Genomic DNA, 20,686 nt, shown 5'->3' with positions numbered 1-20,686 from the left:
AGCTGCTGGCTCAGTCCTCAGGGACCTTCTGCTTCCAGGCTTCTACACCAGAGGCTGGGGCAAATGATGCTACTGTTGTGAGGTCCTGTGCACAAACACAAACTACAACTTCCACCTGGTGTTACAGTATGTTTACACATCTGCACTTGAGAATCCCCATGAATTCAAGGCCAGCCTAGCCTACCTAGTGAGTGTCAGGCCAACAGCCAGATTTTTTTTCTATAAACCTAAATTCACCTAAGTATTATGAAGCTGAAGGGTGCAGAATACGGGCAGAATCTAGTCCCTAGTAAACACTGGTGATCTAAAAACAGCAATGGCTGAACATAGGCAAGGTCACTCTGCTCTGATATACCTAGAACTTGACCTGTTGCTGAGTCCACTGCTGAAACTTGAAGAAATACCCCACACACTACCTAACCACCCCACCCCAGGAGCCTCCCTCCTAACCTGCAAGAACCACCCTCAGCCCCAGGTAGTGGTTTCTCCTTTGGCTGCTGTGGAACTGCCAACTGCCCCTTTGTTTCTAGTCCCCAACAAAAGATTTTGGGAGGGTCCATCCTAAGTCCTCTACGTTGGAAAGAATACTAAAGGAGAGAAGACATAAAGGGATCAACTTGCCGCTTCAACCTTAAGATGGTCATGGCGGCCTTGACAGTCGTTGCGGGGGCTGCAGTTTGTAGCAGTTCAGCCATTACTACCTCCCAGTGACTGGGTCACAGTGATCAAGAAGGCAGAAGTATGGATTGGTACTCGGGAAGCATTCCCAGCACTACAAAAACATGACAAGCAGAGTTGTGTTTTGTGTTTATATAAGTCAAATGCAGAGCAGTTTCCCACAGTTCATACACAGGTGTCAGAATGAGGTATATAAAACATACACAGAGAAATACTTTCATAGAAAAGTCGGAAGTAGTACTGTTCTCTTTCCCATAGTCAGTTCCACCATGGGAACCCTGAGGTCTAGGCCCCCTCAACAGATGGCTCCAGAGAGCAGCCCTGGGAAGGGAGTGGGCCGCACCCACCCCTCTCTGTGGTGGGCGGTAGAGGGCGTCTGGCTGGGGAACACTGCCCAGGCCAGGAAGCTGGGCACCCCTGGCCATCCAGATTTTGCTTTGATGCAGACACTTTTCCCTCTCTGGAGACCCTGTGTCTCAAACTTGGAACCCCTTAAGGTCCTTGCCAGTGCTTCAGTGATTGTTTTGTGTAGGTTGCAATCCTAGCCCTATAGAAGGCACTGGCCTGGAGGCCATCGGGCTGCCTGTGAGCCAAGATGTATTGTGAAGGCAAGCCCCTCCATGCCTTTGCTATCTAGCCTCTGGGCCTACTCTAGGTTCACAGACGCTGATATGTGTAATTCCCATGGGTTGACTGGTTATTCTCTTATCAGCACAAAATGGAGAGAGACCATCTGGATACCCAAATCTGAAGCTGAAGGCAGAAGCAGGCCCTTGTGTGTCTTCCTCAGCGAAATGTTTAGTGCAGTTCTTCCCTTTCTTTCCTTACAGAACAGGAAGAGTCCCTTGGGCCCAGGCCTGGCCCAGAGTTGTCAAGGCACAACACTACCAGCAAGCTGGAGCACGCCCAGCAGCCCTCATCCAGAACCCATTTGCAGCCCAAGTTCTGACTCGTGTACAAATTCACTTCTGGTTCTCAGAAGTCAGAAGGGACCTTCCATCCCAAATACTATATATATAAATGCTGCCTCATGCATAACCTGTTTGACCTTAACTATGAATAACAGTATACGCCACTCAAGTTCCTGGGTGACGAATGGAAAGGCAGAGACTGAGGCCACCTTAGGTGTACAGCATAGGGGAGCCTCGCCAACTCCCTGTCTTTCCCTGGGTCAGGCAATGTGGAAGCCCTTATTTGCCACAGCACCACTGTGGCAGTCGCTATCCAGGGGCAAGTCCGCTCCAAGGGATAGCAAAGGAGCACTGAGGGACCCTACCCAGCCTCCTCACACTCACCCATAATGCTCCCTGCTTCTGCTTGTGTCATGAGGAGTTTTGTCTCCCACTCAAAAGAAAAATGGGATAGGGTTTTAACCACAACACAAAATATTAGCTCCTCCCAGCTGCAAGAGTGTGGCCTGTCCTGTACCAGTCTTCATGGGCTCCTGTCCATTGAAGGGGCTCAGGCCCCAGGGGTGCCAGCCTGGCTCACAAGGAGGGTGCTGCCCTCCTGAGGGTCAGCGGGAGTCTGGTTGCTGTGTACGACAATGGTCTTCTCGTCCATGATCTCACAGGTGGGGTTAGTGAAGGCAGACAGGGGCAGGGTGATTCGCTGCATCTCCCGCTCACACACTTTCTGCTCATGTTGCTCTTTCAGGTCCTTCCCCCTGTCAGGAAAAGAAAACACTCAGATTGTGCTCAATTAACTTTACCAAAGCCTGAGCAGGAGCTCGCCCTGGTGACGGCAAATCACCTGACCAAGCCAGGACTAACACTGGCTAGTCCGTCCTCCTGGCCGCCTTAAACTCCATAAGGCCTTGCTGCCGGCTCTTGTCTCTGATCCCCTGCTATAAGGTGGGGTGGCTGCTGCATGAGACTCAGTGGGGATAGTGTAGAAGGAACTGAAAGAAAGCAGGCCTTTGTTTCCAGCCCAGGGGTCCCAGAAACCTAAAGACCTACCCTAGCTTCATCCCTAACCAATGAAATTGTCCAGAAAACGGAGCAGCCCATCCTGCTACAGGACTGCCTTCTTGGGCTGGTGAGATGGCTCAGCCAGTAAAGGCACCTACCACCAAGCCTGATGACGTGAGTTCAGAAGAACCCATCTCAAGCTGACATCTGACATCTCCAACTGCAGGAGCAGGCATGCTCCTCTCCACCACAAAACAAGTTTGTGTGTTTCAAAGACTGCCTTGTCATCCTTTAGTCCTGAAAAGTGGGAGCCCAGGCTGGCAGTGAACTATTCCCAACCCATGCAGAGACAAAAGGACTCAGGGCTGCACTGAGCAAGAGAATACAAGGAAAATGGCAATCAAACATCTCAGTCACTGCCTTGGATTCCTCCTGATACTCTGACTCATCTGAGCCATAGAGTTGCTCTGCTTACGTAGACGACTCACGCCATGCCGGGGATGAATGGATGTGTGTATTATGTACGTATGTATGTACAGATCATCTCACGTCATTCTCAGTTCAGCCCAAAGACTTAGTTCTTGTTCATTCTATAAACAAAGAAATGGCCCAGTGCATTTAAGGGATGCTCCAAGGATGCAGGATAGGCTCCAACAAGTTTACTGTGCACTGACTGCTGTTAAGAGTCAGCCCCTAAGGCACAGTGGTACAGGGATTCAAACTTAGGTCTTTTTTGTTTGTTTTGTTTTGTTTTTGGAGATAGAGTTTTTCTGTGTAGCCTCGGCTGTCCTAGAACTCACTCTAGGCCACGCTGGCCTTGAACTCACAGAGCTCTGCCTGCCTCTGCCCAAATTCTGGGATTAAAGGCGAGCACCACCAACCACCTGGCAAACTTAGGTCTTCTTAATGGACATGTATGACGCTTTCCAATGGACCCCTGCCCACCCGCCAACACACACACACACACACATACTCCAATAGACTGCATGCCAGAACCAGTACAGAGCCCAGGGCAGATCCTTTGAAGCCAACAACTTAGGCTCAGCTGCCAGGGAAACTATCTGAAGGAGATATGAACTAAGTGGGTGATAAACACAGGACTCTGGGGTAGAGGCCAGAGCAATGCAACGGAGGAGGGAGTGATCTTTGAGTGAAACTTCCACCACAAGTCTCAATAAACTCAAGAGTGAGATGACCCCCAGAGGGACTGCGAAAGTGGGAGGATGAGAAAGTCAACAAAGGTCCTCTCTCTGCTCATGCAGTCGCTCAAGAACACCACACTGAGTTGGGCGGTGGTGGCGCATGCCTTTAATCTCAGCACTCTGGAGGCAGACAGAGGCAGAAGATCTCTGAGTTCGAGACCAGCCTGGTCTACAGAGCGGGTTCCAGGATAGGCTACAAAGCTACACAGAGAAACCCTGTCTCGAAAAACAAACAAAGAAAAACCACCATATTAGTGTTCATCAACAGTTGCAACAAGAAGGCCCTGGGCGAGGCGAAGGCCTTCAACAGGCACTCGGCATGGTGCTGGGGAATGGGAAGGAGATGTGGACCCCCAAGAGTAATGGACAAGAAGGCATCCATGCCAGTCAACAAGGACAGCTACATCTCCAAGACGGACCTGCCCATTGTGTGCTGTGGACCCCACTTATCCCAGGCAAGCAGAGTAGGGGCTGCTTCCCTCCAGGAGAACCTGCCCTCTGCCCTGCCCTCCAGCTGAAACAAAACAAAAAGCAGCACAGGAGCCTGGTTCAGATCTCAGGGACATAGCTCTGATCTGCTGTAGTCTGCATCCGTCACGTGATGTACAATGAGAAAAGCTGGAGAACAGAGTACTGGAGGAGACAAGTGCGCAGAGGCCTCAGGACTCTTAATTAGCCATGTCTCTCTGCTGTGGATCCTGCTCAGCCTATTTGGGACGTAATAATCTCCAGAACCCTGGATGTTCTGGAAGAGTTGTCCACCTGAGATATGCTCTGATCCCAAATGGAAGGTCACAGGAGGTCAGTAAGCTCATCTTCCTATGGCATGGGGTGGGGGGGGGGGACAGGGGCAACCAAGTCTCTCAACATGTAAGCCCAGCCTAGCCCACTCTTTCATTAGCATCTGTCCTAGGGATCAGTTCCCACAGCAGAAAACCTCCCAGAGCACCACAGGCAAAGATGGGTACACGATTCATGAAGAGGGGATTCCCTACAATAACCACTCCCTTCCTCAAACCCTGAGTCACCCATCGGAGGTGGCTAATGGCTATCTGCATAATAAAAAGCCACTTTCTAAAAGACTGCTCGTGAACGGAAACATTTGGAAGGTCTGGGTTTAATTTTGGTAAGGGATCCTCCTCCCTAAGCTAGCAACGATTTGCAAAAAATGGAACATTCAAGTATCTTTTGCCAGAGGCTAAAATTCAAAGTCTACAAGAAGGATGGAGGAAGAAGGCAAGCCAGGAGCCCATGACTTCTGAAATACCTAGCCAAGGTACCAAGGGTGTCCTATCACCCAGCAAAAGAGCACAACTACACCTTTGATGGATGCCACACACTCTACGCAAGCAGTGTCCATTGCCTACATGAAGAAGCCTTGCTTTCCTCCGCTCCCTCGCGTAGGAAGCATGTATCTTTAGCCTGCTGAGCAGCTGATAACTGTCAGGCCTCATCACACACAAGTCTGGGAGGCGCAGGACCGGAGGGGGGGGGAGATTATTTCTATTCATGGGGAAAGCAGGGCTGGAAAGGCAATCTGGGGTAAAGGAAACAGACAGTGTGCCTAGTCTAGATTGGCCTCATCCATTTAGGAACCTGGAAGCGTGCCTGACCCCACGTGCCTGTTGAGTCCTGCCTGGGAATCCTGGAGATGAAGTAGCTGATGCTGCCAGGCCTGCTAAACTGACCATTAGGTGTCCCAGAACCGTCTCCCTGCCGTGGGGGCGGGTGAGAAAGTCGGGCTGTTGTCGGGCTGCCAAGATAGAACAAAGGCTTATTCACCGACTCAGCTTCTCTCCCAAGGGGGTGAAATGGTGTTGACTTACTGTTTCCCTCCCTTTTTATCAGAGAATAAGAGCTCCCTGCAGAGCTAAGACAGCACTCAGCAGGGACAGGGAGCTACCCCAGCCAAGGGCTTAGCCACCTCGTGGCCAGAGTTACTAGGACAAAGACCCAGCCAAACAGTTCTCTTCTACCCCCACCTTTAGCTCTTCCTCGCAGGAGGAAGCCTGGTGCCTGCCTACCCTTCCCAGCTCTGGAAAGCTCCCTTCATCAGCCAAGTCCGTGGCCCTGCAGAGTTCAAGACTTGCAGGAATTACCCTGACTGCTCTGGGGCCAGTGCAAACTGGGCTGGCCAGAGAGAAGGGGAAACAGAGCTGCTACCTGCCTCTGGCTTCCTACCCCTGGGTTATGGAAACAACGGAGCCGCTTCGAGGCAGTGCAGGTTTCTTCAGAGATTACTCTGAGCTGCTGCTGTTTTCTGAGTCAGAAGCCATGCTGTGCCACCAAGGTGGCTACTGTACAGGCAAGCTACTGTACACCCAAAGCACCCTGATTCCATCCTCCTGAGACCCATGTGACCTCTGTTATCATGTCAGACCTGAAAAGACCGATAAGGGGGTGGGGAGGGAGGGAAGTGTAAACCAAGAGCAGAACTGGGATTTAAACCAAGCAATAGTTTCCTCTACATAAATATCAGTGCTGGGAGGTCATCAGAGCTCACGCCCTACCTGGGGAGTAAGCTGGGACCCACAAAAGGTAAATGATGTGCCTAGTGCGTGGCGTCCACAAGTGGAGGGAATTCCAGAACAAGATCTTGTTTCTTTTGCTTTCTAAACTCAGTCATTCTTTGAGAAGTTTCACTTTTTCCTACTGTCCTGAGAAATTTAAATTTAAATGAGGCTACTGGGCTTTGCTGGACTTTCTGAAGATAATCGACAGCCAGGCATGGTGGTTCATGCTTCATAAATTCCAACACTCAAGAAAGCTGAGGCATAAAGACCACGAATTCCTGGTCATGGATGGAGAGACAGCTAAGCAGAAAAGAGCATTTGCTGCTCTTTCTGAAGACCCAGGTTTGATTCCCAGCAACTACATAGCAACTCACAACCCTCCATGTACGCACATGGTGCACAGACATACATGCAGGCAAAATATCCACACATATAAATAAGAGAGAGTTCCTAGCCAGCCTGAGTTACACAGTGTGAACCTATGTCTAAACAAGGAACACACACATAACAACAAGAACACATGGTCTAGTCTGGGCACCTAGGACCTGGTACTTTAACTCTTCTAGGCCTGGGCTCCTCATTAGGAAGAGCCTTGGGCAAGAGCAGAGAAAGGCGCACAGCAGGGCCTGACTTACCAAGAAAGCATGAAACAAAGAGCTGATGCTGTGTTTCTATCTGATTATCATCCTGCTGTTACAATGTTTAACAACACTTGTGGGTAGCTGGATGTATAGGGAGAAATATCCCCACTAACAGGCACGATATCCACCAAGCAAAGGCTGCCTGAAAAGGCATTCACCTTCCAGCTCTTGCCCTGACATCTGTCCCCTAATTGTGAGGAGATGGAGGCTCAGAGCTTGTTTCTAACCCACATGTGGTTTCCTGTTGAACAGGTTGTTCTCAGAACATGTTTGCTAAGGAAAAGGGTGGTCCGAGGTTAGTGACAGTCTAGTGACTTAGTGCCTTCCCCCGAGTTTACAGGAAAGTAATCTCAAGGTCACATGGCAGTCCCATGACAAGTCGAAAAGAGTAAGACAAAAGAAATAAGGCCTGGTTTCTCCACTGGGCACCAGCTGGGCTTGGAATTAAGAGCAGTTACTTGAGCACCTGGAAGGTCTGGAAACTGTCACAGATTGAATGGCAGCCAAATACTACCAGACGCTGAGGAAGAGGGGAGTATTTCAGGGCTCAGTGCATGGTCTGCGTCAATGGCTTGTGCCGGCAAAGCAACTACTCTGTTTCTTCACTTTTTAAATGAACAAGCAGGTGTCCCTGGACCTGCACGTCAGCAGTCCTTCTGTGGACACAGCCTCAGTCTGGGAGGCAGGATGCTCCCAGAACAACCTCTCTGCTCTCTGACTCATGAACAATCAGAGAAACCAGCAAAGCCATCTGTTCAGGCCAATGGAAGAGCTGGGATTTAAACCAATCCAGTCAACAGTGCCTTCTCAGAAACATCAGAGCTGCAGGGTCATCATCATCTCGAACACCCCACCTAATGAAAGGTGTACCCACACTGTATAGATAAGCACAACAGGACTAGGAACCATTTCCTGTGTGCCGTGCACTGAGCTAACACACATTTGCCCCCCAGGAATGCTTTGGAATAGTAACAAGAAACAACCTGCCCGGTCACCCAGATGGCAGTCTGTTCCACCATATTCTGGATGTGAAGCCACAGGCAAGGCACCTACTTTTTCTTGTTTCAAGTTTCCTCAGAAAACTGGGAAGAACAGCATTTGTTTCATAAACGCAACTGTGAGCATAATGGGGAGGAAGCAGGAGGATTCAAAGTTCAAGAAGCTATGTGGGGCCATAGTGACGCATGCCAGGCAGATCTCTGTGAGTTCGAGCCCAGTCTGGCCTACAGAGTGAATTCCAGGACAAGCTCCAAAGCTACAGAGAAATCCTGTCTCAAGGATTCTGTGACTTCAAGGCCAGGTTGCTCTACCCAGAGAGATCCATGCCAGCCAGAATTATTACATAGTGAGACCCTGTCTCCAAAAAGGAAACAACCAAAAAACCACCACCACCACCACCACCACCACCACCACCACCACCACCACCACCACCACCACCACCGTGAATGAAAGCAACAAAGAGCTCAAAGTCAATTTTTGCTTTACAGTGAATTCAAGGCCAACCTGAACTACCTTGTCTCAAAACAAAAGGTGAAGCTGGGGCGTGCCACGCTTTGAAGCAGGAACAGCAGGTGACATCTGTGGTTGCTGTGGTAATTATCACACTTCCTTTTCAGTCTGCAATTGGGCTGAACCCAGAACCTTTAAGATTACCCTGGGCTTATAAAATGATGGCTGAGAGGCACTTTGATATGACTCAGACAATGGCTCTCACTGCTGGACAATGCAGTCCACTGTATCACTTCCTTTATAGGAAGGCTTTTGGGTCAGAGAAATACAGCTGATCCTCGGGGCTGGAAGTCAAATACCCTGTTTTGTCCAACAGCCTGCCCTGTAACAACAGTTTGGACTCAGAACCACACATCACTGATTCCAAGACCTGCCCCATGGGGCTTTGTCAGGAGACCTTTCAAAACAAGCATTCCTGCTGCCCTCCAGCTGCAAGTGTGTCCCTGCTTCTCAAGCAGTCTCCGGTACTTTCCCTACGGGATAAGGGGTGGCGATGGGTTTTCTTTTGTCACCATTCTTCTCTTCACTAAAGACATCCCACTGAGGAAATTCTAAGCCCCAACTGTAAGACTGCAAGACCAGGCGCTAGGAACCTTTCCCAGTAGCAGAATGTTTTGTTTTGACACAAGGCCTCACTCACAATTCAGCGTCTGCCTGCTGATATTAAAGACAGTGTTTTAGGGCTGGAGAGGTGGTTCAACACTTAAGAGCACTGACTCTTCTTCCAGTGGACCCGGGGTTCAATTTCCAGCACCCACAGGATAGCTCACTGTGTGGAACTCCAGGTCCAGGGAATTCAGAGCCACTCTCTGCCCTTCCTAGGCAATAAGTGCTCATGGAGTGCACAGACATTCATTATATACAGACAAAAACTCAAGAAAAGAAAAGAAAAATAACTCTTAGCCAGGCGGCTGCACTCAGGAGGCAGAGGAAGGCGGATCTCTGTGAGTTTGGGGCCAGCCTGGTCTACAGCGTGAGTTCCAGGGCTACACGGAGAAACCCTGCCTAGAAAAAGAAAAAAAAAAAGACATGTTTTTTTTTCTCCCTCCTCTTCTTCTTCTTGATACAGGGTCTCACAGTCTTCAAACTTGTAAACCCCCTGCCTCAGTCTTCTGAATTCTGGGATTATAGCGGATATACATCATTGCACCCATCTTAGTAGCAGATTTTTTTTTTTTGGTTTCTCTGTATCTTTGGAGCCTGTCCTGGAACTAGCTCTTGTAGACCAGGCTGGCCTCGAACTCACAGAGATCCGCCTGCCTCTGCCTCCCAAGTGCTGAGATAAAGGCATGCACCACCACCGCCCGGTGTAGTAGCAGAATTTTAAAATTCGACAAAAATGAATCTAGTCTCCTTCAGAGCATGGTGACATGTGCTCATAAATCCCACTACTCAAGAGGTGGAGGCAGGAGAATTATGAGTTTGAGACTACTCCTTCAAGGCCAGTCTGAGCTACCCTGGGCGTGTGGGAAGGGGGTGTCAGTATTTAAGTCCTTGCCCTAGTTGTCTAAGGTCACCTGACAGTGACGAAAACCAGATCTCTGCTCCTGAGCTGGGTTTTCCTTCTCCTTTGGAAAGACACCTAGAAGCCGATATGACATTGTGTCTCTTCTGTAGCCCTATTTAGAGAGAGCCAGGAAGAGAAAAGACTCACCTCTTGTAAGTGTAGCCCAGGATGACGCCAGCTCCGATGGCAATGATGATCACCATCATAGTAATGCCCAGCACGTAGCCTGCGGGGGACAGGACACAAGGTCCTATTAGCCACACCCCAGAAATCAGCAAATGACGTCATCTGATGAATCCCAACCAAGGCGACCCTACCCAGAGTTCCCAGATCCTTCTTCTCCTTGGAATTCATCCTCACGCGCTGACTGATGCCAATCACTGACTGCACCTCTGCTGCCTCGCTCCTGGCTGGCAGGACATTAGCAGGAGGAAACACCTGTGCCTCTTTGTCACCTGGAGCTTCAGACTTCTCTTCCAGCTCGGTTGTAGCAGCTGGTGGTGCTTGGGAAGCCGTCTCTGGAGCTGAGGTGAGAAGAAGCTCTCATCAGAGACTGCCCGGAGTGCATTCTACAGCTGAACCTGACCTGATTGCTGGGGGCATTATGGGAAGGGGTTCACCCTAAAATGCTCTGCTAGACTGAAACCAAAGCCTGCCCCCGGTCAGGCTTGGTGGCGAACACCTGAATTGACACACTCCGGAGGCAGAGGCAGGAGGATCTCTGTGAGTCCCAGGTCAAGCAGAGCTGCACAGTGAGACTTTGTCTCAAAAATAGAAAGGAAAAAAAACAACTCCCCTGCCTGCCCTAGGGGCAAAATAAAGCCTGAAAGGGGGGGGGGGATGTGATACAAGGCAAATGTGAGGAAAGCGTCTTCGGGAACAACTTCTCTCCTGCCTCCCACTTGTCTCTTCAAGTCCTTACTATCTTCCAACACCCAGTTGGACTTGCTGGAGAATGTCGCCACAGACATAGTCTTCACGTCAGGAGACAGTCCACACTGAGCGCAAGATTCGTGCCAATTAGTGTTAAGGGCCCGAATAATTGCATTTATTCCTAGAGAACTGTCTTAGTTATCTTAAGCCTAAACGCTTTGAATACAAATCCGGATACCCCCACAGCCTCTGGCAGGTCTCCGAACTTCTGGGTGACTCAGTTCCCTCACACTGCTTCTTCCCGGGGAATTGGGAGCACGGTGTCTAGCTCACAGCAGACGCTACACACAGCAAATGCTGCTGCGGCGCTTCGCTGAAGAAGCAAGCTGCCTCCCACCGTTGTTTACAAGTGCTCGCGGAGGATGAGCTCACTCCGAATGCCGCGGCGGCCAATGGGCTTCGGGCTCCGCGGCCTGGAGATAGCTCTAACCAATCGGACGGCGCGGGGGTGGGACGGGGCGGGGCGGGCGTCGTGCGGCCGCACGTGCGAGGCGGGTGCAACCGCCGCTGCCTCGCTCTTGGGGGGCTGGCGTCCTCTCCCCCGGGATCCAGGGCGGGTACCTGGACAGCGCACGTCTTCGCAAAGCCGCTTCTCAGGGACGCCGGTGTCGCTGCTGATGTAGCACCAGGGCCCGCGCGGGTCCTGGTCCGGGTTCCGGCAGTAGTTGTGGTTGCCGGAGCCTGAGGCGGAGAGAAGAGACGTCAGGGACTGCTGACCGCCGCCCTCCAACCCCGCCCGCCTCCCCGGCGGACACTCACTGGGCTCTGGGGGCGACCCACGGCCGCCTTCCGCGACCAGCCAGTTGAGGCAACGGAGACCCGGCGCGGGCGACGGTTGGTCCTCCCGGTACAGGTGGCCGCCGTCCCAGAAGCAGCCTGTGAGGAAGAGCAACCGCCCGGGACCCTGAGTGCAGCTCTCTGGCTTCGTGGGGTGGAAAGCCCTGTGTACCTCAGAGTGAAAGTGGAGACTCTTGTCATGCCCCTAGCGGCGTCCGGTCACAGGCAACACTCAGAGATTTAGCTTTGGTTTTTGTTTTTTTGTTTGTTTGTTTGTTTTGTTTTTTTAAAGCCTACCCAGGTGCAAGGTGTTGTTACTCTTGGATTTGGGGCCGCTGTGGAGGTGCCGGAGGGCTGGCTAAAGTCGGTCTGAGGAGATTTTGATTCTGGGCAGTCAGACCTGGAAGTCATCCCAGTGTTGAGAAGTCCATATTATATAAACTGATGTTCCCTTCTCCGCGGGTACGGCCACCTTCTGCTAGTTTAACAGACACCACCAGCTCCCAGGAGAATTCCACAAAAGCCTTTGATTTAGTGAAACCAATGATTTGAGACTTCAGCTGAGGGAATCTGCCACATCTCTTCAGCTCCCACTCCCCTCAGCGGAGAGCCACGGGAGGAAGCTGGAGAGGGGAGGAGGTCTGTGCGCCTGCCACATCAAGCAAAAGGACTTTAAAAGGGCAGGACTCTGGGGACCAAGCTCCATCCACTCATGCACACGGAAAGGGGAAGAGAAAGTGACTTGTCTTTGTTCTTAATGGCAAAGATGGAGCTGCAAGCCTCTGGCAAGGAAGGAGAGAGAGGGGAGAAGAAGAGCTTTCGTAGGATAACAAGAAAACAACCAAAAGCTTCCTTCTCTGTCAGCCTAGCCATGTTTGGGAAATCGGGGGGCTCTACTCGTTCTGCTTCATTAAGTTGCTGCAGAAAGAAAAAAAAAACAATGTAATCTCACCTCCAGATCCATAGGCTCCTGCCAGAAGCATGTTGCTGAGAAGAAATATATGTACCGCTGCCAACAGCATCCTTGCCTCTTCCGGCTTGCAGGTGACTGAACAGCCAGTGTCCGATGGGGTCTCCTTGGCAGCAGTTTTGCCTCCTAGTTCCCAGTCTTGCAGCGAGACCGGCCCTTGTTATGCTCGCTCTTCTGGTAAACAGCCTCTCTTTAGAACTGGGAGCTTCCCAGCTAGCTTGCTGCAGTCGAGGTGTTTGTCAGCTGAAAGGCGCCCCCTGGGTCCTAAGCCTCCTAGACCATACTAGATCACTAACCCTGAGCCAAGAGAGGAACTCAGCCAAGTCGAGAATGACGAGAGGTTCAGGCTTTGCTTAGCAGCAGATCCATTTGCGACCTGCACGACTGCATCCCCAGAGCTTTTCTTCTTTTTTCCGTCTGTGAGTACAGAGCCATTGTGTCAGAAGGCATCGCGGAGTGGGCTGGATTAGGGCTAAAGCCCAGAGCCGTAGTGAGAGATGATGCTGATTACAAAAGCAGGAGGCATTTAAGAGCACATTGGCAGCACAAGTAAGAATATTGGAAGCAACTCTAGCCATATGTATGTATTTAAACTGTACTTTGCCAAGGTCAGGTCAGTCACATTCCTTTACTCACATTTGAGGTTTGGGGTACCCATATATAGTAGGAATGCGGAGAGGGTGTCTTTAGTTGAAAATGCATGTTATACAAACACGGGATTGCTAGCTATATTGTAAAGTCTGCCCTTTCTACCAGCCCTAAAATTAAGTAAAATGGCTCCCCCCACCAGTCTGTAGGAAATCCAGTTGCAGTAATGCATTCCTATCCTTAAACCACATCCACCACGTAACTTGGGACTTTTGGAGCTAGTTTGGCTGGCAGTTGAAGTTCCCAAGCAGTCTCAGTAAATTGAGAGATAGAGCAGAGTGATTTGCCAAGACTACCTTGTGACTTAGGCAAGTCCCAGAATAGAAATGGGAGACTCTGTTTTGATCTTGCCACAATAATGTAGGGAGGGGAAAGTAACACTGCTAAATAAGTTTTATGGACTTTATCATAGTAGAAAGGTGACACGATTCTAACTAATTGGAAGTGATTGAATCCTGAAGTGTCTTTTTAAAAGAAAACGTTTATTTTTATTTGTGTGTCTATCTGTGTCTGCACTCAGAGGAAAGCTTCGGGTCCTCTAGAACATGGGTTCCAGGCAGTTGTGGGCCATGGGATGTGACTGTTGTGTGCCCTGGGAACTCAGGTCCTCTGGAAGAGCGGCAAGTACTCCTGACCTCTGAACTGTCTCTCCAACTCTCCTGAGGTGTTTCTTTAAAAAAAAAATTGTGTCAGGGTTGAGAAATGGTTCAGTGCTTAGAAGCACTTGTTCTTGCAGAAGATCCAGGTTCAGTTCCCCTCGCTTAGCTCAAAAGCAACTGTATCCAGTTGCAGGGATCCAGCACCCTCTTCTAACCTCCAGACACCAGCCTGGCCCATATCACACATGCTGACCAAACACTCATACAAATAAATGCCCCCTCCCAAAAGAATTTGCATGTATGTGGAGGGCGGTACCACGTGGGGTGTGTGATATGTGCCTGTGTGTGTAGAGAAGGGAGCCAGAGCAGGATGTCTCAGGTCTTACTGCCTTGAAACAGGATTTCTTACTGAAGCAGAAGGAGGACACTTAAGCTGGGCTGGCTGGCCAGTGATCCTCCTGAGAACACACTCAAGTTCCGGGGACCCTCCTCTCCATGCTCTCCAGTGCTGAATTATAAGGCACACATAGCCATGCCTGGCTTTTAATGTTTGTGCTGAGGATTTGAACTCAGATCTCATAAGTGCAGAGCCATGTCTTCTTAAACACCTCAGTTGATAGTGTGTTTGACCCCTAACAGCACAAACTGGGTAGGGGAGTACAACCCTGTAATCCCAGCTCTGGATGTAGAGGCCGGAGGATCACAAGTTCAAGATCATCCTTGAATATGAGCACAGGGAGTTTGAGACTAGACTAAGTTGTATGAGACCCTGTCACAAACTTTGAGCTGGGCGGTGGTGGCTCACGCCTTTAATCAAGGCCAGCCTGGTCTACAGAGCAAGTTCCAGGATAATCACAGCAGTTACACAGAGAAACCCTGTCTTGGAAAATGAAAAGAAAAAAGAAACTAAGAAGGAAAGGAAGTAAGAAAAATTACATAGCTTTCCCATTTATGAAAACATGCTCATAGGGCCATAGGAAGACCGGATACTGTAAACTTAGCTGTTAAGCATGAGATAGTTGGTAAGTATAGACCAGAGGTATTTAGATTTTATTATTATTTTTAAATTATGTGTATGTGTGTGTTGGGGGAAAGGGCTTGCTAACTGAAGAAATGGCTCATGAGTTAAAGAGCAATAGGTGCTTTGTATCTAGGCCTGGGAATCCAACACCCTATTCTGGCCTCTGTCATACCAGGCATGCAAACAATATAGACAAATGCAGAAAAACATCCATACAGGCCTGGCGGCAGTGGTGCACAACTTTAATCCCAGTACTCGGGAGAAAGAGGCAAGCAGACCTCTGTGAGTTCAAGGCCAGCCTGGCCTACAAGAACTAGTTCCAGGACAGGCTCCAAAGCTACAGAGAAACCCTGTCTCAAAAACAACAAAAAACAAAAGCAAAATTCCATACACATAAAATAATACAAAATGCTGGGCAGTGGTGTCATGTGCCTTTAATCCCAGCATTCTGGGAGGCAGAGACAGGCAGATCTCTGTGAGTTCGAGGCAGCCAGAGATAAACAGAAAAACCCTGCCTTGAAAAAACTGAAATAAATATAAAGCAAGATTTGCCAAAACCTAGCATGAGCATAGCACTGACTTACACAGAAGTTTATCAAATACTTTATGAGCATAAAGTTTGAAAAGAATCTGTGCTTTACTTATAGTGATGGTGTTAAAAAACATTAAACAGCTTGGCAGAGGTGGCTCACACCTTTAATCCCAGCACTTGGGAGGCAGAGGCAGATGATTCTCTGTGAATTCGAGGCCATCCTGGTCTACAAAGTGAATTCCAAGATAGTTGGGATTATGTAGAGAGACCCTGACTTAAAAGCAACTTGGGATAGCCAAAAAAATTGAATGAAAATGAGGACACGACCACTCCTAGTTATGGTTGAGGAGAAGATTTTGTTGTAGATGTGAGGGAGAGCTCAACCAGGGGCATCTGGAAGGTCTGGAGGGTCCAGACTGAACAGGGCCATGAGAAGGGACAAACATAGGACCTGTTTACATATAGGAAACTACTGGAAGCCAGGCACGGTTAAAAAAAAAATGCCGGTAATTACATCACTAGGAGGCTTGGCAAGAGTATCCCTAAGTTTAAGGCTGTCTTGGGCTATGTAGTGAGATGCTGTCCAAAAACAAAACCAGAAGAGAGGGGAGCAAGGGAGAGAATGAGAGAACGAAGCTGGCAAGATGGCTTATTGGGTAACAGTCCTGCAAGCTTGAAGACCTGAGTTAAGAGTCCAGGCATTAGACTGAAGGAGGACATTGAGTGTCTTCCCCTTTCATGCCACAGCAACTCTAATTTCCCATAGTGTTTGGCAGCCTCTTGTGATGGTCTTCACACAGGCTTCAGGAATGGGACAGCATGATAGCCCTAATCCTGGGGTCTGAGGCTCTTGAACTAGCTCCCTGGAATTCTTGTGACTAATGCCGCCCCCGCCCCTCCCTGCTTTTTTTCAGGTCCTCTTGAGTACTGAACATGCACTCCATTGTTAATTTCCAGCCCCTTCTTCACTTTCTTGATAGTCCTATGTACAATTTTTTTTTAAATATTTATTTATTATGTATACAATATTCTGTCTGTGTGTATGTCTGCAGGCCAGAAGAGGGCACCAGACCCCATTACAGATGGTTGTGAGCCACCATGTGGTTGCTGGGAATTGAACTCAGGACCTTTGGAAGAGCAGGCAATGCTCTTAACCTCTGAGCCATCTCTCCAGCCCCTATGTACAAAATTTTAAATCTTGCTAAACTTCAGTGTGCTCTTAAATGGTCTTAATACCCTAGTGGAAAACTAATAGTCCATAGAGCTGTCTATTTTTGGACTCTTAGTTTTATTCATTGAGGTACACACATCCTCTATACCAGTACTGTATAATTTTATTAGCTGTATAAATGTTCATTTTTATTAACCCACACATTTTTATTTTATTATTTTTTAAATGATTTTCACTGTGTCACTGAGGTTGGCTTCAAACTTCCAATCCTAGGCTCCAAGGAATCCTCCTGCCTCAGCTTATCAAATAGCTGGATTTATAGGTGCATGCTGCTTTATCTGAGTCATTTTTATTATTCCAAATATGCTTGTGATTTTAGTACTGTATACAGTAATCTGTACTTTGTGTTCTCCTTTTTGCTTTTCTTAGCTCATCAACTCCTTTGTGGATCACTCAAATAGTCAGTACTGTTACCATTTAAAGTAGTTAAGAAGTGTTTGTCCAGGGGCTAGAGAGATGGCTCAGCGGTTAAGAGCACTGACAGCTCTTCCAAAGGACCTGGGTTCAATTCCTAGCACCCATATGGCAGCTCACAGCTGTCTATAACAGTTCCAGGGGATCCTTTGCCCTCATACAAACATACCTGAAAGCAAAACACCAATGTACATAAAATAGTAACTAAAAAAGAAGTGTTTGTCCTACCGCCTAACTGCTGTGGTTGGCTTATTGCTTCATCTGTTGGTTTTTAATATACGACAAAGCCTGGCCCCATATTATGAGATCTGTACACAAACTTCTTAGGTATTGTTTCCCCCCTGGATGTCAGGGAGTGCTAGCGACTGCTTTGGGCTGCTCTGTCTCCCGTAGACAGACCCTTCCTGACAGATGTGGACAGAAGGCCTGCTAAGAAAAGCTCAGGAGCCTTGCAACAGTGCTACATGTTTTGTGGTAAATTGCAACCATTTTCTCTCACTCTCTTTCTTTTTTGTTTGGAAGGGTTTTTATGTTTGGTTGGGTTTTCTGTGTAGCCTGGACTGTCCTAGAACTCACTATGTGGACCATGCTGGCCTTAAACTCAGAAATCTGCCTGCTTCTGACCCCTGAGTGCTAAAATTTAAAGCCTTGAGCCACCACCACCTGAATTGTAAGGATTTTTGTTGTTTTCTGAGACAGTATCTTTTGTAGCCAGGCTGGGTCAGACTGACTGTGTTGATGAACTGACCCTCCTGCCTCCATCCCTCAGTGATGAGATTACAGGCTTGTGCCACCATGACTAGCTTTTTGTTGTTTGGAAGTAGAAGCCCAGGATAGCCTAGAACTTGTATTAAAACTCTTATCTTGTATTTCCAAGTGCTGGGATACACACATGAACACCTTTTCCTGAGATCCATTACTGACTGAGAGAACTTGTCTTTTGAATCTCTCGGGCTGCCAGCAATTTCTAGTCTGTCCTGTGTTTACAGAGGAACTCCCAGACGATCTAGGCCCTGTTGAAAGAACCTGGTGACCTCAGTGCTAATAGAAATAACCTTCACTCCCCACCCTTGCCAAGTCCTAGCATGGCTTACAGGCTTCCACATGACTGGGACAGCAAGGGAATAAGGAAAAGACAAACTCACTAACAAAAAAGCTTGGATTGGATGCACTGAACTGTCTAATGGAGAAGCCTCAGCATCCAGAAAATTAAGCATTTTTACTATACCCTGTTGAACAAGGAGGGCAGGGTTATTGCATGAAGCTAAACAAAGAGGCAGGTTTAGCTAATTTTGACAGGAGCAATCTCTATAGGGGAGGGGTCTTCAGGCAGTAAACATGGAGGACAGGGAGCTATGGTGGGCATTTTCTGCATACACTGTCAACATTCCCACAGGCACCAAGAGAGAAGGAATTGCCATTTCCTTGAGCGTAGTTCAGGGAAGACTTTCCCATTTTTCCATAGCTGTGCCCATGTTAAACAAAACACATTCAGGCCGGGCGGTGGTGGCGCACGCCTTTAATCCCAGCACTCGGGAGGCAGAGGCAGGCGGATCTCTGTGAGTTCGAGACCAGCCTGGTCTACAGAGCTAGTTCCAGGACAGGCTCCAAAGCCGCAGAGAAACCCTGTCTCGAAAAACCAAAAAAAAAAAAAAAAAAAAAACAATACACATTCATTCAAGACTTCATTCATTCAGTGCTTCCTCAGCCCTGCTCCCTGCCCCACCCCCGGATTTCCTTACTATCATTACTGAACACTCTTTCCCTTTTGAGCAACAGAAAGAATGTGCATCTCAGTAATTTTCCCATGGACAGTTTTGAGTTCCTTTTTACTTTCTGAAAAAGTTGGCATTCCTTTTTAGGCTCTGTGCCCATTTCAGTAAAGTTGTTAGTGCATAACTATTTGTAACAGAGCTGTTTGAGCTAGCATGGACTATACAAGGTGAAATTAAATCCTACAGGTGAGGTAGGCAAGGGTAATGTAAATTTCAAGTCCTGGCTACTTGGGAGACTGAGGCAGGAGGATCACAAGTTCAAGGCCTGCTTGGGTACCTTAGCAAAAGGAAACTAAGAAGAACTGAAGATGCAGCTGAATGGTAGAGCACTTACCTAGCATATATAAACTCATGACTCAGTCCCCAGCACCATGTTTACAAGAAAAGTCAGGGCTGGAGAGATGGCTCAGCTGTTAAGAGTACTGCTGTTCTTCCAAGGACCCAGGTTTAGTTCCCAGCACCCACATGATGGCTCACAATTATCTTTAACTCCAATTCCAGAGGATCTGGTGCACTCTTATGACTTCTGGGGCACCAGGCTTGCACAGTCATACAAGCATACTCATACACATAAAAGTTAAAGATTATGTGGAGATCCAGTGATGATTGAGGCTTGAAAGTACATGGTTTCAGATTTATTTCTTGTGAGTGTGCTTGTGCTAGTGTACTGCCAGAGGTCAGCCTCAGGGAGTGTTCCTCAGACACTTCCACTTTGGTTTTATGAGACAGGGCCTTCTCATTGATTTAGACCCCACAGATTAGGCTGGGATCCACTTGTGTCTGCCTCACAAACACTGGGACTGTAAGCAGTGCAGGGGTACACCTAGCTTTTTTTTGTACATGGGTTCTAGGGATCAAGCTCACGTCATCATGCTTTCAAGGCAAGGACTTTATTGATAGAACCATCTCCCCAGCCCTAATATTTCTTGTCCTGGATGAACAATATTGGTTTTTTTTTTTTCAGTGCTGGGGAGTGAAAAAGGGTCCATGCATGCATGCTAGGTAGGCACTGAGCTACATTTAATTTTTTCTTTCTTTTAATTTTGTTTGTTGGCTTATATTGTTTGCGTGTGTTTTGTTTTGAAACAGGGTCTCGCTATGTAGCCTTCACTTGCCTGGAGCTTGCTATGTAGAGCAGGCTGGCCTTGGACTCAGCAGTCTGCACAGCCTCCTAAAAACAGGGATTAAAGGCATGTGCTACCATGCCTAGCTTTACATTTAGCTTATTTATGTTATTTATTTATTCATTTGGGTTTTTTTTTTTGAAACAGGGTTTCTTTGTCTATCCCTGGCTGTCCTGAAACTCTCTATATAGACCAGGCTAGCCTTGAATTCAGTAATCCGACTGCCTCTGCCTCCCAAGTGCTGGGATTAAAGACATGCACCACCACAGCCTAGCTTATTGATTGTATTTTATACATGCCTTGTATGTATGTCTGTGTACTATTACATGCCTAGTGCCCACAGAGGTCAGAAAAGGGTACCAAATCTCATGGAACAAGAGGCAAGGATAGCTGCTATCTTGGATTTTCTGAACAGAACTTCAGTCCCCTGCAAGAATAGCAAGTGCTTTTTAACTGCTGAGCCATCTCTCAAGCCCTGGCTTCATTATATACAACTTCCGAGAAAGCATGTGCAAAGTTCTAATTTTCCATATCCCCCATGCTTGCTCCCTTCATCCCAATGCAACTCTCTAGCATAACTGGGTTAGTGTGCTAGTGTAGTGAATAGTTTTTTTTCTTTTTCTTTCTCTTTTTGGTTTCTCAAAACAGCGTTTCTGTAGCTTTGGCGCCTATCCTGGAACTAGCAACTAGCTCTTGTAGACC

At 48.3% G+C, this 20,686-nt stretch overlaps 1 protein-coding gene across 1 annotated transcript; it reads right to left on the bottom strand.

The window, feature by feature from the left end:
* Window positions 1–795: 795 nt before the first annotated feature.
* On the bottom strand, window positions 796–13,098 carry Pik3ip1 (phosphoinositide-3-kinase interacting protein 1). The gene is made up of 6 exons (XM_075944063.1): window positions 12,623–13,098; window positions 11,653–11,769; window positions 11,455–11,574; window positions 10,278–10,484; window positions 10,108–10,186; window positions 796–2,344 (listed from the first exon to the last, which is right to left on the bottom strand). The coding sequence occupies exons 1-6, from the start codon at window positions 12,690–12,692 to the stop codon at window positions 2,140–2,142; spliced, it is 798 nt and encodes a 265-aa protein (XP_075800178.1). The 5' UTR covers window positions 12,693–13,098; the 3' UTR covers window positions 796–2,139.
* Between the last annotated feature and the right edge of the window lie 7,588 nt (window positions 13,099–20,686).

This window comes from Microtus pennsylvanicus, chromosome 12 (genome assembly GCF_037038515.1).
Source record: "Microtus pennsylvanicus isolate mMicPen1 chromosome 12, mMicPen1.hap1, whole genome shotgun sequence".
Classification (NCBI taxonomy): domain Eukaryota; kingdom Metazoa; phylum Chordata; class Mammalia; order Rodentia; family Cricetidae; genus Microtus; species Microtus pennsylvanicus.
This window is presented reverse-complemented; position numbering and strand designations above follow the sequence as displayed.